The sequence below is a fragment of the Vicugna pacos genome, chromosome 6 (assembly GCF_048564905.1).
Source record: "Vicugna pacos chromosome 6, VicPac4, whole genome shotgun sequence".
NCBI classification, from domain to species: Eukaryota; Metazoa; Chordata; class Mammalia; order Artiodactyla; family Camelidae; genus Vicugna; species Vicugna pacos.
In genome coordinates, this window is record NC_132992.1 from 10,995,101 (window position 1) to 11,017,609 (window position 22,509).

Below are 22,509 nucleotides of genomic sequence, written 5' to 3' on the forward strand. Positions count from 1 at the left end.
TATAAATGACAACTGTAGCAAGAACAGGAAAGGGGTGACTGGAAGCTGGTACTCTGAAAGCTCTCAAAGCAAATAAACAATACAAGAAGAAAAATGTCTGTATCTGGAGAATACTTAGGCATTCAAAGCTCTTCCAACTTTAATAAAGAGTACTGTTAAGTAGTCAAGGTGTAGAAATAACACCTTTCCTTCATTGTAGGAGATAAAATAAACTCCCAAAGTATGATGGTTAATGAAAAGAATTAAACCTACTGTGAAGGTACTGGGTAATCTACTATAGCCCTATAGTAGAATATTATTATATAAAAGTAAGTTAATCTTCACTTCTCTTAAGAAACAGAATTCATATATGAATGAATGTACTTATTCTGTCAAATTATCGTTACAGTTTTAATCAAGGATTAATGAACAAACTTACTCTAGATGAGTCATAAGAGGGACTTGGTTGACTACTTGTTCCCCAAGATGTCGTACCTCCTCGTTCATCCATACCTAAGGAGAGAAGAAAATGAAAGATATAAATCCAAAAGGATACAATGACAGTTTCTGTATGGTATAGCAGAGAATATAAGTATATGCATTTGACTGAAACTGGCTGTGTATCAATCCTTGTCTCAGAAACCTGCAGAAGTAAGTTACAATGGAGTATCTTCATCAATGCTCTATACAATGCCCTATAGACAGTGCAAAATTTCAGAACTAAAATGGGTCTTTGGAGACTTTAAAATAGGGCATAACCTAGGTCTCTCCACCTCTTTCTCCCACCATTGCTACTCTTAAGAGTAGATGAACTGCCCAATTTTCTATAGTTGAGTACTGCCTCTATGAAAATATGTGAGGAAGGGTTAGAACATGAAGCAAGTCAAACAACTGCTCAAGTTAATAAACTATTTCTATCAGATTACTGATGAGATCTTCTTAACTGAAGACATCAAACTAAATTAAACTGCATCAACTCATATCAAATCAATGTTAGTTATATCAGAACTAAACAAAATGATGTGACAACTCATCCTTATAAAATCTCCTCTAAAATCTGACTCTAAATGCGTAGATTCACTCATAGGAAAACTGCAAAGGAAAACTCAAAGTGAGAAGGATTAGTAACCACTAACAAAAAAAACAGTTCACTGTGTTCCTTAATATACCTTCTGAAGCTCTGGCTCCATTATTTTCACCTTCCAATCAATCCCCAGAAAAAGTTGAAAAACTTGGAGATCTCTCAACCCATCCATTTCTCTCTTTTCTGTTTTGAGGACCAGACTTATTCATCCTTGACTTCTAACTGGATATACTTTCCCAACCCCTCTGAGTTTCTTTTTATGATGAAATACAAATGGCTGACTTTTTTGTTTCATTCTCGCATGAGAAAACTCTAGATGTTACAAAGACAACATTCTGTTAAGCTTAGAACCTTTTTTCCTTAAAAAAAAAATTCCTGGAAGTCCTCTGTGATTTCAATGAGAAGTGATCTATGATAAATCAAATACTACAAATTCTTCAGTAACTAGCAACAATTCCCAAGACTCTTTCACAGGGACAGAACTGCCAACTGAAGGAACAGGTGACAAAAGCAGGGAAAGAAAGTCAGTATCCAAAGTAGAATACACTAATTACTAGTTCAGTTGGTAGAACCCTAATTTATTCTTTTTAAGAATCTGTACTTTCTATCAAAAACAGTGTAGAGAAAAGATGGGTACCTACTATAGACAACACACCAGGCACAACTTCAAATGAATCAAAAGCTTTGAAAACACACAGATTACATCTGAAAAAACACAGTGTTTTGTTCATTCTTGGAGAAGTCTTATTAAAATTCTAGATTTAAGAAAGATTCGGAGTACCAGAGGAGCAGCCATCAAGTCCGGATCCAACGCTGGGCGCCCTGATGCCCTCCTGCCAGACGTGCACTCCCGATTCCTTTTGGTTCTAAGTCCAATATGGCAACTCCCAAGGATCAGCTGATTTAGCATCTTCTTAAGGAGGAACATGTCCCCCAGAGTAAGATTACAGTTGTAATCTTGGGGTTTGTGCTGTTGGCATGCCTTGTGCCATCAGTATCTTAATGAAGGACATAGCAGATGAAATTGCTCTCACTGATGTCATGGAAGACAAACTGAAGGGAGAGATGATGGATCTCCAACATGGCAGTCTTTTCCTTAGAACACCAAAAACTGTCTCTGGCAAAGACTATAATGTGACTGCAAACTCCAGGCTGGTAATTATCACAGCTGTGGCACATCAGCAAGAGGGAGAAAGCCATCTTAATTTGGTCCAACATAATGTAAACATCTTTAAATTCATCTTCCTAATATTGTAATGTACAGCCCAAACTGCAAGTTGCTTGTGGTTTCCAATCCAGTGGATATATTCTTGACCTATGTGGCTGGGAAGATGAATGGCTTTCCCCAAAACCATGTTATTGGAAGTGGTTACAATCTAGATTCAGCCCAGTTCTGCTACCTGATGGGGGAAAGGTTGGGAGCGTTCACCCCATTAAGCTGTCATGGGTGGGTCCCTGGGGAGCACAAAGACTCTAGTGTGCCTGTATAGAGTAGAGTAAATGTCCCTGAAGAATCTGCACCCTGAACTAGGCACTGATGCAGATAAAGAACAGTGGAAAGTGGTTCACAAACACGTGGTTGACAGTGTTTATGAAGTGACCAAACTGAAAGGCTAGACATCTTGGGCCAGTGGACTGGGTGGTAGATTTGGCAGAAAGTATAATGAAAAATGTTAGGTGGGTGCATCCAATTTCCACCATGATTAAAGGTCTCTATAGAATAAAAGATGACATCTTCTTTAGTGTTCCTTGCATCTTGGGACAGAATGGAATCTCAGATGTTGTGAAAGTGACTATGATTCCTAAAGAAGAGGCCTGTTTGAAGAATAGTACAGATATACTTTTGGGGATCCAGAAAGAGCTGCAGTTTTAAAGTCTTCTAATACCATCTTACTACTTCACTGTCTAGGCTACAACAGGATTTTAGTAGGAGGTTGCACATATTGTCCTTTTTATCTGACCTGTGACTAAAGAAGTAATGTCAGGACAGCCTAGGAAAAACATCAACTTCCTACAGTTAGAAATAAGAATGATTCATAAAACCCAGCAGTTATATCCTGATCCTGGATGGTACTTATCTTGTGTCGACCTGAACTGGTTGGTGCAAAATAGTTCCATTTTCTCAAGAGGCACCACTGCCAATGTTGCAGATGCTGCAGTTGCCCTTCAAACAAGATGTGTGTTTACTGTGTGTTATATAACTTCTGGTTCTTTAGCCAAGATGCTTAGTTCAACTTTTTTTTCTCCAATTAAGCACATCCTGGGATCCAATGTATAAATCCAATATTGCAAGTCTTGTGCATAACTGTTCTAAAGAAAAAATTTATTTTATGTACTATATGTATCAGAATAGTGTACACTGCCATGTAATATAAAAAGAAAACTACATAAATAACACAGCCAACTATCCAAGTGTCATACCAACTAAAACACCAAATAAACCTTGAACAGCGAAAAAACAAAGAAAGATTCTACAAGTTTGGGGAGTATCACATAAAAAAATACTTTGTTACCATTTCTCCAGTATCCAATTACCTGTGAGCTATTTTCCAAGCATTACCTTTGCAATCAACACTGCAGAACAGCAGATAGGATTCCTACGAGATCTAATCTAAGACAAAGACTACTATTAACCTACAAAATCCATTACTATAAAATTACTTATGAAATTGCAAAGAGTTTCATGAAAAGTTTTATTTAAAAAGATTATGCTTTCCATTTGTAATTTATTTTTCTATCAGTTAAGATTTTTTAAAATATTACACAGCCAAAAAGCAAAAGTAAACTTGCTCCTGAAGGCAGGGTCTCAAATATTTGTACACCCATGTTCACAGCATCATTATTTACAATAGCAAAAATGTAGAAGCAACTCCAGTGTCCACTAACAGATGAACGAATTTTTAAAAAATTTTAAAACACACACACACATACATACACAATAGAAAATTATTCAGCCTTTAAAAAGGAAGGAAATCCTTACACATGCTACAACCTGAGGCCATTACTTTAAGTGAAATAAGCCACTCTCAAAAGGACAAATATGGTATGGTTCCACTTATATGAGGTACCTAGGGTAGTCAAATCCATAGAAACAAAAAACAGAATGGTGGGCCTGGAGGTAGGGGCAAACATAACTTTCAATGAACATTTAGAACATACAGTGCAAACTTATTTGATCATCCTATTCTAATGAAAACAATTCATTTTATGGCTGAATTGTCTTATATCAAATAATTAATATTGATATTTTAAATACATTTGTAACAGAAAATATAGAAAAGATAGGTGCCTACTGCAGAAAATGTATCAGACAAAATTTTCAAGTGATAACTGAAATTCTGTGAAAATATATACTCAATACTTTTCAGAAAGAAAAGATCAATTAAACAAAATGGTAATTAACAAGCCATCAGCTAAAGAGTACTACATACCAGTGACACTGGACATGCAGGGGGCTCAAAGGATGCTATGCAATATCGTAGGGTTTAGGGTTTAAACCTAGAGCTCTATAGTTTTATTGTTAATGTAGCCAGACTCTGAGTAGAAGGTTGTGGCTGGCACTGACAAAGGCAAGAGTCATCCTTCAGCATCAATGACTTCTTTCTGCTGAAGACAATGGCTGTACAAACATAGAATAATGACAGGAATAATAAACTTTCTAAAGCTATAGCCATAACACCAAGGTAACCAGGAAAAAAAATTACATACAGAAAATAAACTTACTACAGAAATTATACAAATTGATCGAAATCTGAAAAACATTATCAGTAAGAAAATACATCACAGTTGCAATAGTGATTAGAAGGAAATTTCTGTTAAGATATGTCTGAATCGCCATTGTCATATATTTTCCTTCCTTCCTACTTCTAGTTTATGCATGCCAATTTGGTAATTTTTGAGATGCTAGTTCCTCAGCTGACAGATTAAAATGGTAGACGTTAACAGAAAGTTTAAATAATTAAATGGTATAAACACTTTGAGCCTTGTTTAACTTTCTAATTAATCTATACTATTTCTATTCAACAAAAGTAAAAGGGTTAATCAATAATAGATTTAAATGATATTTTTCTTTCTTAATCTTTTATATACAGACTCTCTTAAGTACCTGTTTTTCTGAATGGAATGAATTAAAAACAATACATATTTTGATTCCATGTCCTCATTCTAAAAGGCATGCTATTTTTAATTTAATATTTTCCAGAAAAGAAGAAACATTAAATTTTAGACCCTACATCTAAAAACAATGGCTTGTTAATTCTATGAAACAATCTGCTTCCTTCTTTTGTAAAACATTTAATAGGAAAAGTAACTGAAAGCAAATCATAAATGACTACACATAAGGCACTTCCCTAAGATGCTGAGGGTCTGGAGAAAGAATAAAAGGTGGAACCAAGTTTTTGAGGTGTCAGAGAGCAAGACTTTTGGAGGAGGAAGTAAACTTGGCAAAGTTCAACATCTGGCATTACTTTCTTTTCTATGAAGAACTAAGATATTAATTAGTCTACCTGCTCTCTACACTATCACCATCTTTTTTGACCTAAAGTGCTCTCTTTCTTGAGTCAGTATAAAATTATCTCACAGTTTCTATCCTATCCCTTCTTTCACTCTCCTAGCACAGGGTCTTAGAGACTTCTCTAGGTTTTTAACCATTAGAAAAAATTGGAAACAGATTTTGGTGGGGGGGGTGACATTTTTATACCCCATACACCTATTTTCCCACTGATCTGGGACTCCTATGAGCTCGAACAGTACAGAGTTTGTGTATATAAAGCATTATTCAAGGTTTGGTGAGACTCAGACAAGACCTAGCTGGAGGTAAAAGGGGTCAATAAGGAGCAAAGCTGCTGACCAGCTCCTTCTCTCCCACCTGCCACCACCAGACCTACCACCGAAGACTCTAGACTACAACTACTATTAAGGGAGAAACAGATCTGGAACTGGGAAAATATTTCAGGTAATAATGAGAAGTGAGTGGAGAAGGAATGAAAGAAAAGGGGGGGTGCAAAACAAAGAATGGAGAGAAGAGTAGTTAGGATATCTCTGCACCAAAGCTGGTTAAAAAAAAAGTCAATATAGCCATTTTGCTTGGTATTATGCCTGAGGGTCTACCTCTATGGAAAAGGAACATACATGAACTTGAAAGCCTGAGCACAGGGGATTATGTACCTCTCTCTCACTCTGTCTCTGTCACACACACACACACACACACACACACACACAGCTTTTGGTAGCAATGAAATCAAGTTTTTCTTATTCTAGCAAGTAAAATGTACTTCAATAATATCAACTCCTAACACTGTTATAAATAAGGAAAGATAATGAACTTTGCAGGACTGCCACCTGCTATAGGGTGATTCAACAGATGATTTGATAAAAGAAATCTGATTGGAGACAACTATGTTGGATAACAAAGCTATGGGTGTGTCTCTTCAATAGTTTCTTCATACTATTTTATTTGTGTGGAGTAATGATATTCCTTTAGATAAGGCTCAAAGGCTACAATAAACTACAAAAAAATATACACCTAAAAACCCACCACCACCATTTTTATTGCACATTTTAGATTTTCAGATACTCATGGTAAAAATCTACCAATGTGTTTTTCCAGAAATTCAGTATGAGATAGAATCAATTAGAATATAATGTCAAATCCTTTGTCTTTATCTATACATTAATGAAAAACAAATAGAGAAAAACTATGGAAATACTGAAACTGTAAGGAAATTTAAGAGAAGTTAAGAACTGCTGCTTCATCTGAAGTATAAAACATTGGTTAAAGAGTTTTATTTAATAAAAATTGAGATTCTTACAATGAACTGTCAAATAAAACAGTTTAATCCTTTTTAAAGTAAAAAGATTAGAAGGAAGCACCTTTTCAGATCATCTTTTAAAATTCAAGTGCAATTTCTGTTTGGTATGGTTGAGAAGAAAGATTTACAAGTAAGGGTATTCTAGTGCCAAAGTACACTATAAGTACTAAATAAGTACACTAGAGTAAGGTAATTAAACACATGGCTAATTTCAAGAAAATGACAAATCTTGAAAATAACTTTCAAATAGTTATTGGCCACATCACTGTATATGAATATCCTATAAAGATATAATTAAACAGGATGTTTCAGTGACTTAATCAAAGAAGTGAGAGTAGAAGGTCATAAAGAAAAGGCAGAGGTCTATGTGTTTAAGAAAAATAGAAAATGCCTAATGGCAGACTTTGAAACTAAGTTCTCAGAGGGCAGGCAGGTATTTTGTACCACCTTGGGAACTGTCCAGCAATCTGGTATGTTGAGGTTTGCCCCGACTGTCTGAAGAGAAATTCTAACCCTGACAAAGCTCTAAAGACATCCCCCAAAGCCCCCTAAACCAGCTGCCAAATTTCTGGAAAGAAAAGCCCTCCCACTGCACCTGAGAACCTGAGGAGCAACCGCAATATTCCTCTCTAAGTAACAAAGCACTGCACCGTGAACAATACTGCCAGGTGTTTTCTTCCATATAGGCACGAAGGACAACACACTTTTTAAAAAGGCTTGGTGCCTCTTCTTCAACTGTGGATAAGGCTCAGCAAAAAATGTCCCTACTCAGTCTGTCGATGGTATAATCCTATTAGATCTACCATATAAACATTTTCAAAGTCTGTGACTCACTATTTTTAACACGATCATTTTAGTCCAAGCCACCATCTACCTGTATTATGGCAACAGACTTTTAAAGGGTCTCCTTCTTCTTGCCCCTTCCACAGAGTGTACTCTCTATAAAGGAACTAAAAATGAACTTTTCAAAACGACTCAAATCATGTCAATCCTATGCTCAAAACCTACCCATCTCACTCAGAATTAAATCCACTGGTCTATAATGTTGCATGGGTTCTGCCCCCTCCTCTCTAACTAATCATCTCCTACTAATCATTCTCTTATATCACTGTACTTGAACAACATGCACCCCTGATTTTGCTCAAACACACCCAGCATGCTTCCTCCACAGGGCCTTATCCCTCATTCTTTCCTCTTCACAAAATGCTTCCCCCAGATATCTGAATGGTCTGTTCCCCTAATTTTCTCCAAGTCTCAGTTCAAATGTCGGCTCATGGGTGGACATATACTGTTTTCCCCCAATAGACTGAAAGCTCCAATGAAAACAAGGATGTAGTCTCTTTTGTTCAATGTTATATGTTCTGTGCCTGGAACAATGCCTGACACACAGTGGGTACTAATAAATATTTGTGGAAGAAATAAATGTATGAAGTTAAATTAATATAATCGGTTTAATAAAAATGGTGCTGAAACTGGTCCCCTGTTAGCTTATCTTTCCTCTTTAGACAATAATCAAAACCAATATTCTATAGTTTGAAAATTCCAGTGAGAAGCAGTTAAAGACTGTAAATGACTCTATGAACTAGACAAGTAAGTATCCCCAAAGAGCCAAAATTACAAAGTTTTAGAGAAACCTAAATCCTCACTAGGCTTGGTGGCTAAACCACACACAGACGTTAAGTACCACAGCTCTGAAATGACCTCAACACATGTGCTAAGAAAAATCAATTTGTATTCACTATAGTACAGCCTAAAGTACACAGCTATAAAAGTAATTTTAAATAAAAAATGTTTCCAAAAGTTTCGTATAGTCCACATGATGTGACATTTACAAATGTGGTTAGAAATATAATGATTCTCTTAAATTTGGTAACACTTCTTTCAAATTCCCTTAACTGGTCAGTTACTCATTGTATTAATTTCTACCTTGGCAGTATTTCAAGTAACTATCCCATCTGTTCTCTTCACATACACAGTACTCTGGTTCAGGTTCTGTGTACTACTTATTCTTCTACTATGTTCCCATTCCCATCTGCAGTTAACACTGCCAGCACACTTATCACGCTATAAACACAAGTCGGATCACATCCATTCACTTTTCAAATGTGATCTTCTGCTGCTTCAGGAATAACATTCGCACTCTTGAGCATGGCATTTTTCAAAGAGGCGTCAACCTACTTTTTCCGCTTCAGTGTGTACTATATCCCTCTGAAAACGCAATGCTCCAGCCTCATCAAGACATTAATCACTCCTCAAACATGCCAAGACTTGTCACACATTCATATTCCACTCCTACTGTTACCTAGCCCTAGAATGTCCACCCTTATCTTTCCCCCAAACTACTGAGTTTCTAATTTTGAATCAGACTAAGATCAAATGTCCCCTCCTCTGAGAATTGTCCTCCATCAATTAGGTCTAAATTAATCACACTTCTTCACAAAGTAATTTGCATTTATTTTGTCTTCAACACTGATAGTTGTTTTCATGTATATCCTACCAATAAAACTTTGTGAACATGTCTTATTCATCTCTCTGTTTCTCTGGTACCCAGCAGAAGTGTGGTATTCTGCATTCCAATGATTACTGAATGGTTAAAGAACATAGAAAGTTAGGGCATTCACATGACAGTCTGTCATAAGAATTCAGTAACTAAAGATGGGTTAAAAAAATACCCAAAATAGAACAGTGATATCTAGCAATTTAAGTAGATCTTCAAGAATTAGTAAATAATAATCACTATTATTTTTAAGTATTGTTTTTTAAAAAAAATTACTTTTAAACAGATTGAAAATATGTTGGAGAAAATTTCAAAACTGAACTACTAAGCTCAGCTTCCAACATGATGCAGCAAATTCTTACAGACAGCGACTATAAATCCTGGAGAACAAATATAAATATAAAACAACTACCTCAAGGCTCTACCTTAAGAGTAAACCTAAAGGGTCTAACTAGAGAATGAACAAAACCAGGCTGATTGTGGATGGTAATATAAACTCAGAAGAAGAGACCATAATGAGTGAACATTTTAGGGATCAGTACAGGTGAGTTTCCTATTTTAAAGCTTTATTCTGCAGACAAGCAGCAGCCACAGTATGCAAGAACTAAAATTCCAACAGAAAACTTACTGTCTTTCTGGCTTGAAGGAAAAAAGGACAGAGCAGGACAACCATAATCACCAGAAATTAAGGACAGAATCCCAAAAAGAAGAGAGGCAGAAAAGAGGAGTCCCAAATTTTTGGCCTCTCTCTCTCTCTCTCTCTGCTGAAGTCTTTGGCAGAGCCCTAAGGCACAAGTTCACAGGGCAGTTTGGAGCTGAAAGAATCAACTCAAATTGAGATATGAGCAGCTATCAACCTCAGGCGAGATAAGAGTTTTCACTTTGAGTCCAATCCAATCAATGCTCACTAAAACAAAGATAACAAAACTCTTCGGAGAAACACGAAAGAAACCAAAATTTCCACAAATAACATTCACAGTATCTATAATACAACCCAAAATTCCTTGACAGTGAAATGTGATCCAATCTCAAGGAAAAAGATTTGAAGAGGCCAAATTCAAGATGACCAAGATACTGAGATTTTTTTCCAGACAAGAGCATTAAACCAGATACCTTAACTACACATAACAAATGAACTAAAGGACATATGCTCATAATGAACAAAAAGACTGGAAATCTCACAGAGAAAAACACACACACACACATACACACACACAAACCAAATGAAAATTTTAGAAATAAAAATTAAAATATCAAAAATCTAAATAAAACTCTTGGATGGGTTTAAGAAAGGAATGGAGATAACAGAGTAAAGTGTGAATGAACTTGATGACAGATGAATAGAAATAATTCAATCTGGTAAAAAGAGAAAAAATTAAAAGACAGTGAACAGGTCTTAGAGACCTAAAGGAAGACACTGACAAGTCTAACATAGACATAATGTGAAAACAAAGAAAATATGGCAGGAAAAAATTTTTTGAAAAAATAATGGCCAAAAAATTCACAAACATGGTTAAGAGACACAAATTTAAGGACACTCAGTAAACACAAACAGGATAAATATTAAGAAAATCATGTCTAGGTATACCATAGTCAAACTTTTGATAACCGAAAATACAGAGAAAATCTTGAGACAGGAGCTGAGCTAAAAGCAGTCAAAAGCAGAATAGAGAATACAGAGGAATGAATAAATGACTTAGAAGACAGGATAACAGAACTCCCTCAATTAGAATAGCAGGCAGAAAAGCAAGTAAAAACCAAAGAAAGCAATATAAGGGACCTATGGGATAATATAAAGCATGCCAACCTACACATAATAGGGGTCCCAAAAGGAGAACAAAGAGAAAGGGGGATTGAAAATATATTTGAAGCATGACTGAAAACTTTCCAAACGTAAAGAAGGAAACAGATAATCAAGTACAGGAACCACAGAGGGTCTCAAACAAGAAGAACCCCAACAGATCTACACAAGACATATTATAAATAAGATGGCCAAGATTCTAAAGGTAGCAAGAGAAAAACAAAGAGTTGGTTACAAGGAACCCCCATAAGGCTTTCAGCTGATTTCTCTACACAAACACTGCTGGCCAGAAGGGAGTGGCAAGTTATACCCAAAGTCCTAAATGAGAAAAAGCTGCAACCAACTCTATCCCGCAAGACTATTCTTTAGAATAGAAGGAGAGAGAAAAAATTTCACAGACAAGCAAAAACCAGGAGAGTTCAGCTAAACCTGTCCTAAAAGAAATATTGAAAGGTCTACCCTAAATAAAAAAGAAGCAGGAAGCTACAGAAATGAGAAAACCATAACTGGAAATGTGATAACTACAATGAGTTGCATTAGAATAAACATGAAGGTGTAAAGGACATCAAAATCATTAAAGGTGGGAGAGGGGAGCAAGAAAATATACATTTCTTTTCCTTTTTTTCATTCTTTTTAGGATATGTTTGAACTTATATGACTATCAGTTTAAGGGGTGAAACTGAAAGGGGTGGGAAGAAATAAATTAGGAGTTCAAGATTTGCAGATACTATTATATATAAAATAGTTAAACAACAAGTTTATACTGTATAGCACAGGGAACTATATTCAATATCTTGTAGTAACCTGTAACGAAAAAGAATATGAAAATGAATATATGTATGTATATGTATGACTGAACTATTATGCTATACACCAGAAATTGACACGATATTGTAAACCGACTATACTTCAATTTTTAAAAAATGGAAATAAAATGAATACATTTTTGAAAAAGAATTAAGAATTTGTTGCCAGCAAAACTGCAGTACAATAAATACTAAAGGTTCTTCAAGCAGAAGGAAATATTATCTGAGAGGAACTTGTCTCTTGAGAAAGGAAAGAACATCAGAAATAGTAAATAGAAGACACTGTTTTTCCTTTCAACGTCTTTAACACAATTATTTATATAAAACTTGTAATATTCTCTCACAGCAGTAGCAATGTATCTAGCTGTAATAATATGTTAAATATAGCATAAATGAAGGCAGAAGTAGGGGTAAATAGACCTAACGTTTCAACATTTCTACATTCTATGTGAATTGATATAATATTAACTCTAAATAGACCGAAAAAAGTTAACGATGTACATTAATCTTAGAGAAACTACCAATGTGGTGGGGAAGAAAGCAAAGTCATCACTAAATGTCAACTAATAAATTAAAATGGAGTCCAAAGAAACAGCCAAATCCAAAAGGAAGAAGTGCAGTTGACAATGGATAGAAAAAACAGAAAACAAATTAATAGACCTAAATCCAACCGTACAATAAAACATTCTTTTTTGCCTAGGGAGGAAAACAAACAGAGAAGCAATCAAATAGATACTACTCCTTTCAATGACAACACACCTCATTGCTCTGTGAGCTCATAAAGTTCATGCTGTTGCTCTTCTTCAACAAGACAATTGTATTTGGGTAAGGTGGTGGGAAAAGGAAGATGAAAACATTACATGCAACTTACACAGAAAGCAAAAAACATACAGTACCATATCACTGTGAAAACTGCATACAGAGATTTTTCGTTTGTTTTTATGGTACCCATTAGGATCATAAGTCAATACCAATAAAGCAGCTTCTGCATAACTATCAAGTACATTTTGGTGGATTTTTTGCTGATTACCTAACACAATGTGCTATTTAAAAACAGCTGTGTGAGCAATTACTATTCTTAACTTAATTCCACAAACAATTCTATTCATTTCCTGTAATGAGGCCTGTGTACTCCGCACATTCAAGTCTTAGACCATTAATTCCTGTAATGGCAACACACTGCTTCTCCCAAAGGAACTCCCTAAGAATTTTTCCTTTTTATTTTCCTTATATTTTAAAATCTCTTCCTCATATACTCTTCAAACTACCATTCGTTTCTTTCTAGACTCACAGAAGGAAAGTTTATACTGACCATCGTCAGTCCTTTCAATTTATGCACTCCCTCATCAATGAGTCTCTTGCTAATATCTAGCCTTTTCCTAGACCAAACCAGCAGAACCCAATACCAGGCACAAAGATAAAATTGAACTCTCTCAGGTCATTATAGGTTATCCTAATCACAAAGTAGAAAGGCCCCTTCTTGGTTTTCATTTCTTAGTTCTCTAAAGCAAACGCCCACAAACTTCTCATGTAAACAGCCAGACAGTAAATACTTTAGGTTTGTGGGCCATACACTCTCTTTACCACCTACTGAACTCTACTACTATAGCACAAAAACAGACATATGCAAATATAAATAAATAAAGAGTAGCTGTGCTCCAATAAAATTTTATTTACAAAAACAGACAATGAACATGAAACACTGCTATGGCATTCAATCCTTTTATCACCTTGCCTCTCTGGAATTTGCTGACACTAACCTTTGAGCTCCTATTCCGTTTATCAATCATTTCCTCTTCTGTGTGAAAAACTAAAAGTACCTGCTCTTCATTCTAAGTCCTTCTCATTTTATGCTCTACCCCTTGGACCGCTCATGCAGTTTTATGATTTTTGACTACCCTATTTGAATGATCAATCTCCAAATGCATACTCCCAGCTTGAAGCTTAGTTTTGTATTTTGTGTCTTAAATCATTGAATTCCTGCTGGAAGCTTTCATTTGGGTCTCCTGTCATCATCTCAAACTCATCATATATTAAACTAAACTTAAACTTTTCATATACCTTTCACCTACTCCTCAAATGCCTTTTGACCCTAATAATTAATATTTCTAATACTAAAGTAGCACTATAATAGTTCAGGTAAACTAGACTTGTAAATGGGCATCATCTTTGAATGTCTCTTCTCCTCCATCTCCACTATCCCTATACTGAATACTCTTTACGAATGTCTCCTGAGGCAGCTTTTCCATTCCTACTAACACCTTTTTTTTTCCGAGGCTTTCATGGACTCTTTTGCTTATACTTTTACTAGAACCTCTCTGAATCTTCTTAAAACACTATTTCAAAATACTTCATCTGCTTATGATATGCTGCCAGTGTAATCTTCCTATAAGAATCTTTCAAAACACATTATCTCCAGATTTTACAACTGCCAACAAAATAAATCCCAAATTCTTCAACCTGAAACTGAGTATTTACTCATCTGTTCTACAAATGCTTGTTATGAACTGTGCTAGGTTTTTGTCCCTCCTACATTTAAAGCCTTTAGAAACCCAGGTACAACTGCCTCACCCTCTTCCAACCCTAACAGTCAAAACCATGAATTACCTACTATGGCATACATAGTGTCATCATCTTGGGACCACTTTAGGCACTACTGATACAGCAATGCACATGACACAGAGACCCTGCTCTCGAGCTGTCATTCAGTATTCTGCATTCAAACTCTCAATTGTAACCATGAGACATACTCACTGTACATAGTATTAGTCAGGAACATTGCTCTTATTACTTCTCTTAGCACTTCCATCTCCTCTACATTTAATTAAGTCTTATTGATTTAATGTTCACTTTAAATTCCACCTCTGCTATACAACATGCCCAACCTCTTTAATACTTACACTTACATTGCATAATATAGAAGTTACATTGTTCTTAATGAACACCATCCAATGTGTGGTCTCAAATTAATTTAAAAGCAAAAACCACTTTCAGCTCTGTGTTACCTACAGTGTTGAACACATAGAAGATGTTCAGTGAAAAAGTTTTTATATACAAAATGACACTGCTAATTAATATAAAGACATGTTCTCTAGTAGCAGCTACAGCTTTTTATTTATCTTCTGCAGTTTCATATATTTTTTATATATTTATTTATATTCACCTTCTTCAGTCCCACTGATGAACAGGGAGTCTTTTTCTGCAAAGGAGCCTTCATAAAGGATGCAACTGATGACCAAAGCACAGCATCAAGAAGACAATGAACTGAAACTCCAGACATTAGCACAGCGCTCTAAAATGGAGTGAACTAAACCTTTCCTGTTCACACGCATGTGTATTTGTTACAGTAATATGCAAGCAAAAATTACTGCCATGTACAGATTTCTAAATTTTGAATTCTCTTAATCAGTGTCCAGCCCTTAAAAAATTGAATTATACTTATTTAAAAACATCTACAACTTCTAAATATGAATAACTACATCAAAATGCTACCCACCATCCAACTTTTGGAGCTATTAAACTAGTGAAAAAGTTATGTATAAAATGTAATAAAGTACATCACTCTTGAAATCTTTAACTCAAGAGTATTTTTAGTTTCAAAATAGAGGACTTCTTATCAAAATTATCAGAAATCAAAAATACATATTAAAAATGACCTCTATTATATAAAAGAATATAATCTTGACAGAAAAATAAGATATGAACCCCAAATCTTACATATTGCCTGTGGGCATGTAAAATGATACCCTGTGGGAAATTAGCAGTTTTTTAAAAGGTAAAAATACATATATCCTTTGACACAACACTACTATTCCTAGGTATTTACCCATGACAAAGTGAGAAAAAAGAACACTCACAAAGAGTCTTCTACACAAATATTAAAGATAATATTCATCAGAATGAAAACTGGAAACAATCCAGGTGACCATCAATAAAGATGAATAAAGGAACTGAGGTTTACTCACTCAGTGCAATACTGTTCAGCAATACAAAGAAACACGCTAGTGGTGCACACAACGACATGCATACATTTTGAAAACATGCTTAAGGTATCAGATACAGAAGATTTATTTCATTTATATATTGACCTGGAAAACAAACAAAATCACAGTAATAAAAATACTGTGGTTGCTTCTTAGGTAGAGAATTGGCTAGGATGGAGTACAAATGATACATGTGGGGTGAGGAAAATGTTTTATAAAATAACAAAATGTTCCAGTGAGCATTTTCCTGGGGCTATTCAACTGAAAATAACAATTATAAACTGTGAACCCAATTTTCAAAATCAACTGTTTGAAGGCAAGCAAAAGTGAACACAAGTAGGCAGAAATCGAAAAGGATCTGATAAGTGAAAAAAACAAAACCAGACTCACTATGTAAGATCCAAATCTATATGATTTTTCAATGAGGACACTTATCAATGGCCATGTAGTGGTTAGACAAGGAGAAAGCCACTATCTTCTTTCCTTAAGGAGCCAGAAAATGGAATTTGGAAATTGTGGCTGGAAATTAAGGTGGGAAACACAGAAAGGAAAATGTCATATCTAGGTTTCAGCTCCAGCTGCTGGGTACTACTTAACAAAGCATTAGATCAAGTCTCAAGATAATCAACCAAAAACATAAAGTAACTACTTACAAATAACATAAAAACGTCTTATTTTACAAAGCAAAAACAAAACTTTGCAGAAGAAGAAATACTAAAACCTCTACAATATATCTTCTATATTTTTCATAAAATAAAAAATTAATAGTTGTGTGGAGAGATTAAAATGTGGCCTAAAGCCTAGGAAACCAATTCCATACAGACATCTCTCAAGATGACACGGATGTTGGAATAAGCAGGGAAGGATTTTAAAGCATCTATTATAAGTATCCAAAGACTTTATACTCAGTAAAGTATTTGAAAATGGAAATTCTACAATTTAAAATTAACAAAATCTGAAATAAAAAATATGTTGAATAATCTTAACAATGAACTGGAACCAGAAGAAGAAATGCGAAGTCAAACTGAACAGGAAAAATACTGGGAAAAAAGAATGGTGCCTTAGCTACCTGCTAGACCATATTAAATGTCCTAAAATACATGTAATTTGAGCATCAGAAGTAAAACAGAGGAAAAAGTTAGGTAGAATATATATGTAGAAAATAATTTGCAAAAATTTCCCGAAATCAGTGAAAAATATCAACTTGAATGCAAATCTGGTGAGTTCAATTTGTGGTCATTTACCTCCATTACAATTTATGTTAAGCATCTCCATTAAGCTACTCAAATTATTATTTCTGGATAGTTTTAAGTATATGAAATCATTATCTTGTTCAGTTGTTTTGAAAACAAGATGGTAATCAAGATACAAATAGAAGAGAGCCTAACCTAACAGAACGGTTTATAGAACCACTTCCTTGCTAACCCTGAAGTCCAGGCAAAGGGCTAAAATCTCACAATATTGTTCTGTAAACATCTATGATGAAATAGTCTGTTTGTACTCCTCAGTATAATTTTAAACATTTTCTAAATGTCATCAGAATGTCTTTTAAGTAGTAATGTCAATGGTAAAATGCTGGCAAAATAGTCTTAGTTGGCAATATTTCCTGAAGGTGGAACCCATTCATTCCAATTTTGTTCTGTGGCTTTTGGCTGAGTTAGTCATGATCATTTCCTTAAAACCTTCAACTCAAAGACGATGTAAAGATAAAAATCGAACTAGTTTAAACAGATTTCTGCTGATGAGCAATGAACTAGACTTAGCTTCTTGACCTCCTCATTTATGTCATTAACAAGATGGGGGAAAGATGGGTAAAGTATCAGGGGTTTATAAATTGTTCAGAGCTGCTTCAGGAGAGAAAAAGAAAAGAAAATCACTATACTTTAACAGATCTCTGTCTTCCACCAACTCAGCAAGTAAATACATACTCAATTTTAAGCAATATATCCCCTTACTAATCTCAAAATGAAAAGGTTTGAAATGCATTGGTTTACCCAGTTCTATATCCACATACAATATCAAATATCTTAGTTGTCTGGTTATTCGTCTCACCTCTTCTAAATATCTGAATCTTTGGTCTAGTTATTCCCCTAGACTTTTTTAAAACAGCATTCCTCTCTTTGATCAGATTGGCTTCCAAATCTGCTATCCCAGAAAAACCTTTCCATTTCTCCCTTGGTGTGCCTTCAGTAAGAGAAAGTTGTTTATTGACAGAGTGACAAAAAATTCGGCATATTCTAAACATTTAGTGTATTTATTTCAGAAATTTAAAAGTACCAGAAAAATGGAACTAGCTGATTTCCTTCCACACTCAATATCTCTAAATTAGTCTCTGACTTTGTCCTTTCAGCTCAACAAAGCATTATGAGGAAACTACCAAAGCTGTATCAGGAAAATATGCTTTACAGCCAACTGGACCCAAGTGGCAATCCAGGGCCTTTCTATTTACCAGGTATGTGATTACTCTAAGTCTGTTTCTTCTTCTATAAAATGGGGTTTAATAATAGTGTATAACTCATAGACTGAGTATGGGAATTCAGTAAGATGATACTTATTAGGCACTTAATACAGTGTCTGTCACAAAAAAATGCTTGATAAAGGTAAGGTGTCCGAAACTGCAGGGAAGGCCTTTTCATCTCACTATTAGAAAACTCATTTAGTAATCTTGCCACTTGAGGAAATTTGTGGAAGGTGGGAATCTGCTCTTTAATGAAGTGACAGGATCTAAGTTGTATTTCCCATTTGTGGTAATTCCTCTTCCTCTCTGACTGGAATAATGATAGCCTGATGGGGCAGTAATCTGTGTTTAAAACTCCTCATGAATGACTGTTCATCGTAAATGACATCATCTCTCAAAGTATGACCACAGAGTAGAACACTGACACAATGCAGTGTACACTGTAAAGGTACTCAGGCTGCAAGGGCATTCAAGTTTATGCCAAATCAACTTCATTTTTTTACCTGCTTTTATGAGACAAAAATAAAAGACAATAAAAAAGAAATAGTATAGTCAGCCTTCTGTATCTGCAGGCTCTGCAGCTGCAAATTCAACCAATCATGGATGGAAAAATATTTGGAAAAAAGTTCCAGAAAGTTCCAAAAAGCAAAACTTGAATTTGCTGTGCACTGGCAACTATTTACATAGACAACATTTATACTGTATTAGGTATTACAGGTAATCAAGAGATGATTGAAAGTACATGGGAAGATGCGTGTAGGTTACAAGAAAGTATGCCATTTTACAGAAAGGAGTTCAGCATTCATGGATTATGACATTCCAGGAAGGTCCTGGAATCAATCCCCACAGATACTGATGGACGGCTGTATCTTCATGTAACAGGGGAATGGAGGAAGGATTCAAGATAGTAGGTCAAACATAGTTCAAATTGTATGATTTATATGTCACATCTTTTTCTTTGCCTCCGTTTCCTCATTTGTGAAAATCAGATAACAATGGTACCTACTTAAATGAGAGAGCATATAAAACGGTTGGAAAGTATCTTGCATGTAGTAGTTTCTAAGTGTTTACAATTATCTATCTTCACAAAACCATTTCCCTGCAATGTTTCAGTGAGTTATCGTTCAAAGATTAAGGTAACATATGATAGAAAATACCATGTCACTGTTTTGCACAATTATTTACATATACCTGCTTCCACAATATAACAATTTCTGAGCGTGGAATTATTCAACAAGTAGAATGTATGCCCTGGAAGAGTTTACCTAATCAACAAAAAGTTCATTAAAATAAAAATAATTAAGCAATAATGTAAGAAGTGTTAAACTGTACTTTATTTTAAAAATCCACAGATAAATTCTAAGACAATAAAAAATTTAAAACAGTAGAGTCATGTGGCTCATTACTGTACAGATTTAATGTAACATGTTCTGACTCATGTCTATGTTAATCTCTGTGCAATATCACAATTACTAATCCTACTTTCTCCTCCTAGCAACTATCATCTCTGCTTTTATATTTTTCCCATTTAGTTTAAAAGCTTTTTCTTTCTGCTTCCAATTTGAAAGTGTCCAATCTAAATGTACAAAATATTTTACCTTATTTTCCTCTTTTATCTATTAACCTTCTTTAAATAAAAATTTTCTTTCCATCATAGTTTTAAGTAAAAAAGCAAGGTACAAATTGCATGTTTACTATGGTAACTATTTAAAAATAATGCCTAAGGGGAAAAATACTGAGGGAAATACAAAAAGTATTAGTGTTTCATTTGAAACACTGGATTATTATTGTCTTTTTACTGTTTTTCAATTTGTCTGAAGTAAATTTATATTATTGTAATATTAAAAATTTTAATGTTTATATAATTTAAAAATAAGGTTTTTTTAAAAAAATCTTAAGATAAACCCAAAACAATCACTAGGCAAATACAGAACTACTTCCATTCTAACATACTTTATCACTTATACATTTATACATTTAAATATATTTTCTCAATCATATATTAATTCAAATGTAATCACAAAGACTTCAAGAAATTAAGTATCTTTTACTTCACTGAAATTTCATCGACTTAAATATTACTTTAAATGAATTAAGAACACTTAATTTCTATAAAGAACACATACAAATGGCCAAAAAGTATAAGAAAACATTCTTAAGATAATTAATCATCAAAGAAATGCAAATCAAAATAACAATTAGATATTACTTCACACCTGTGGGGATGGCTATTTTAGAAAACAAACAAACAAACAAAACCAAACAAAAAAAAATCCCAGAAAATAAGTATTACCGAGAATGCGGAGAAATTGGAACCCTGTATACTACTGGTAGGAATGTAACATTATGGAGGAAAGCCGTATAGAGGTTCACCAAAAAATTAAAATTACAACTACCAATGATCCAGCGATCCCATTTCTGAGTATTTATCTAAAAAAAACCGAAGATAGAATCTCAAAGAGGTATCTGTGTACTCTCAAGTTCATTGCAGCATTATTCACAATAGCCAAGAGGTAGAAACAAGATAAACACCCATTGATGAATGAGCAGATAAAGAAAACTCAGTACGTTAATAAAAGGGAATACGATTCAGCCTTACAAAAAGGGAAATCTTGTCATATACTACAACATAGATGAACCCTGAGAACATTATGCTAAGTGAAATAAGTCAGTCACAGAAGGACTCATGAGATATGAGGTACCTAAAGTAGTCAAATACACAGAAGCAGAAGGTAGAGTGATAACTGCCAGTGGCTAGAGGGAGGGGGAAGTGGGGAATTGTTCAATGGGTAGAGTTTCAACCACACGAGATGGCCAAGTTCTAGAGATCTGCTGTGCAACAATGTGCACACAGTTAACAACTGTACTTACGCTTAAAATTTCAAAAGGGCACAGCTCGTGTTAATGTGTTTTTACAACAATTAAAAGAAAAAAGAATACCTAATAATTCGTAAGAAAGAATGTTTACATGTAAATAATATCATCCAATGAAGGAGGGGAAATCACTTTTTTAAACATATAGAAAAGTGATGCCGGTTTCTTGTAACTTATCTCTGTAAGAACAATAGGTTTTCATTCCTTAACTTTTCATTCGTTAACTTAATCCTCAAAGAAACCTTCCTACTTTTATTTCCCTTCACCCATGGCCATTTGATGAGCTACAACTGAGTCAGACAGACAACTAGCTAGGGATTCATTTTATTATATTCCCTGCCATAAAATAAGGTAAAAGGCATTTTTGTAATCACATTCAGTAATTGTCACACAGGCAAGGAAGAGGCAATTACATTCACAATATGAAATATGCTGCAAACATACCAAGAAAGGATTTTAACTATGAGCTCTGATTCAAGACTTTAAAAAAGCAAATGTGTCAATAAAGTTTTGATGTAATGGTCATGTCTTCTTATGTCACCCAAAATAACTTTCAGGAATATGAAGAAAGACAGTACACTAGTAATGGGACTAAGTAAACAATAAATGGATTTTAACAAAAGTGAAAAGCAGCATTCTTCATAGAAACTAAATAGCTACTATAAATTTCAAAAGACCATTTTCTTTAAAAAAAAACAAACCCTCAATTACTTTTGCTTTTGTATGAGTGATGTCTTTTGTATTTTAACTTCAGCAGTTGCCAAAATAAGCCATTTACATGTGATGCCTGTCAACTAGCAAATTTACATTTGGATTTTGTTGGCTTTGGACCCTGAATTCTGTCCTCTTTGTGCCATTGTTGTTTTTAGGTTTGGCAGTAGCTCTAGATCTTTGTTTAACTTAGTTCCTTTGTCTAACTTCTGTAGTATATACACATTATAAAATTAGCATGAAACAACAGTTTAGCTTCCATCACCACAATTAGTTCCTATGGAGGCAAAGGCTTGCAAAGTATGTTTACAGGGACCCAAAAGAAAAAAACAGAGACACAGCACCTAATTTCTCCATCCAAAAATTTAAAAAGCAGTAAGAGGAAGAATTATTTGGTTCAATAGCATACACAAAAGTTTTCATCTTGAAGATCATATTCAGTGTTAATGTATTAAAAGCTGAGTAATCAGATGACCCCAGCAGTCACAGCTAAATTTGTTAGGTTG

At 34.6% G+C, this 22,509-nt stretch overlaps 1 protein-coding gene and 1 pseudogene across 6 annotated transcripts in view; one reads left to right on the forward strand and one right to left on the reverse strand.

Moving 5' to 3' along the window:
* TCF12 (transcription factor 12) overlaps positions 1–22,509 on the reverse strand; it is a 326,023-nt gene that overhangs the window by 200,945 nt on the left and 102,569 nt on the right. For all 6 annotated transcript variants that reach the window (XM_072962351.1, XM_072962350.1, XM_072962348.1 and 3 more), the window contains one exon: positions 419–492. In XM_072962351.1, the coding sequence (XP_072818452.1) occupies positions 419–492 (74 nt within the window). The remainder of the gene's footprint in view (positions 1–418; positions 493–22,509) is intronic.
* LOC102541645 (L-lactate dehydrogenase A chain pseudogene) lies at positions 1,923–2,936 on the forward strand (annotated as a pseudogene).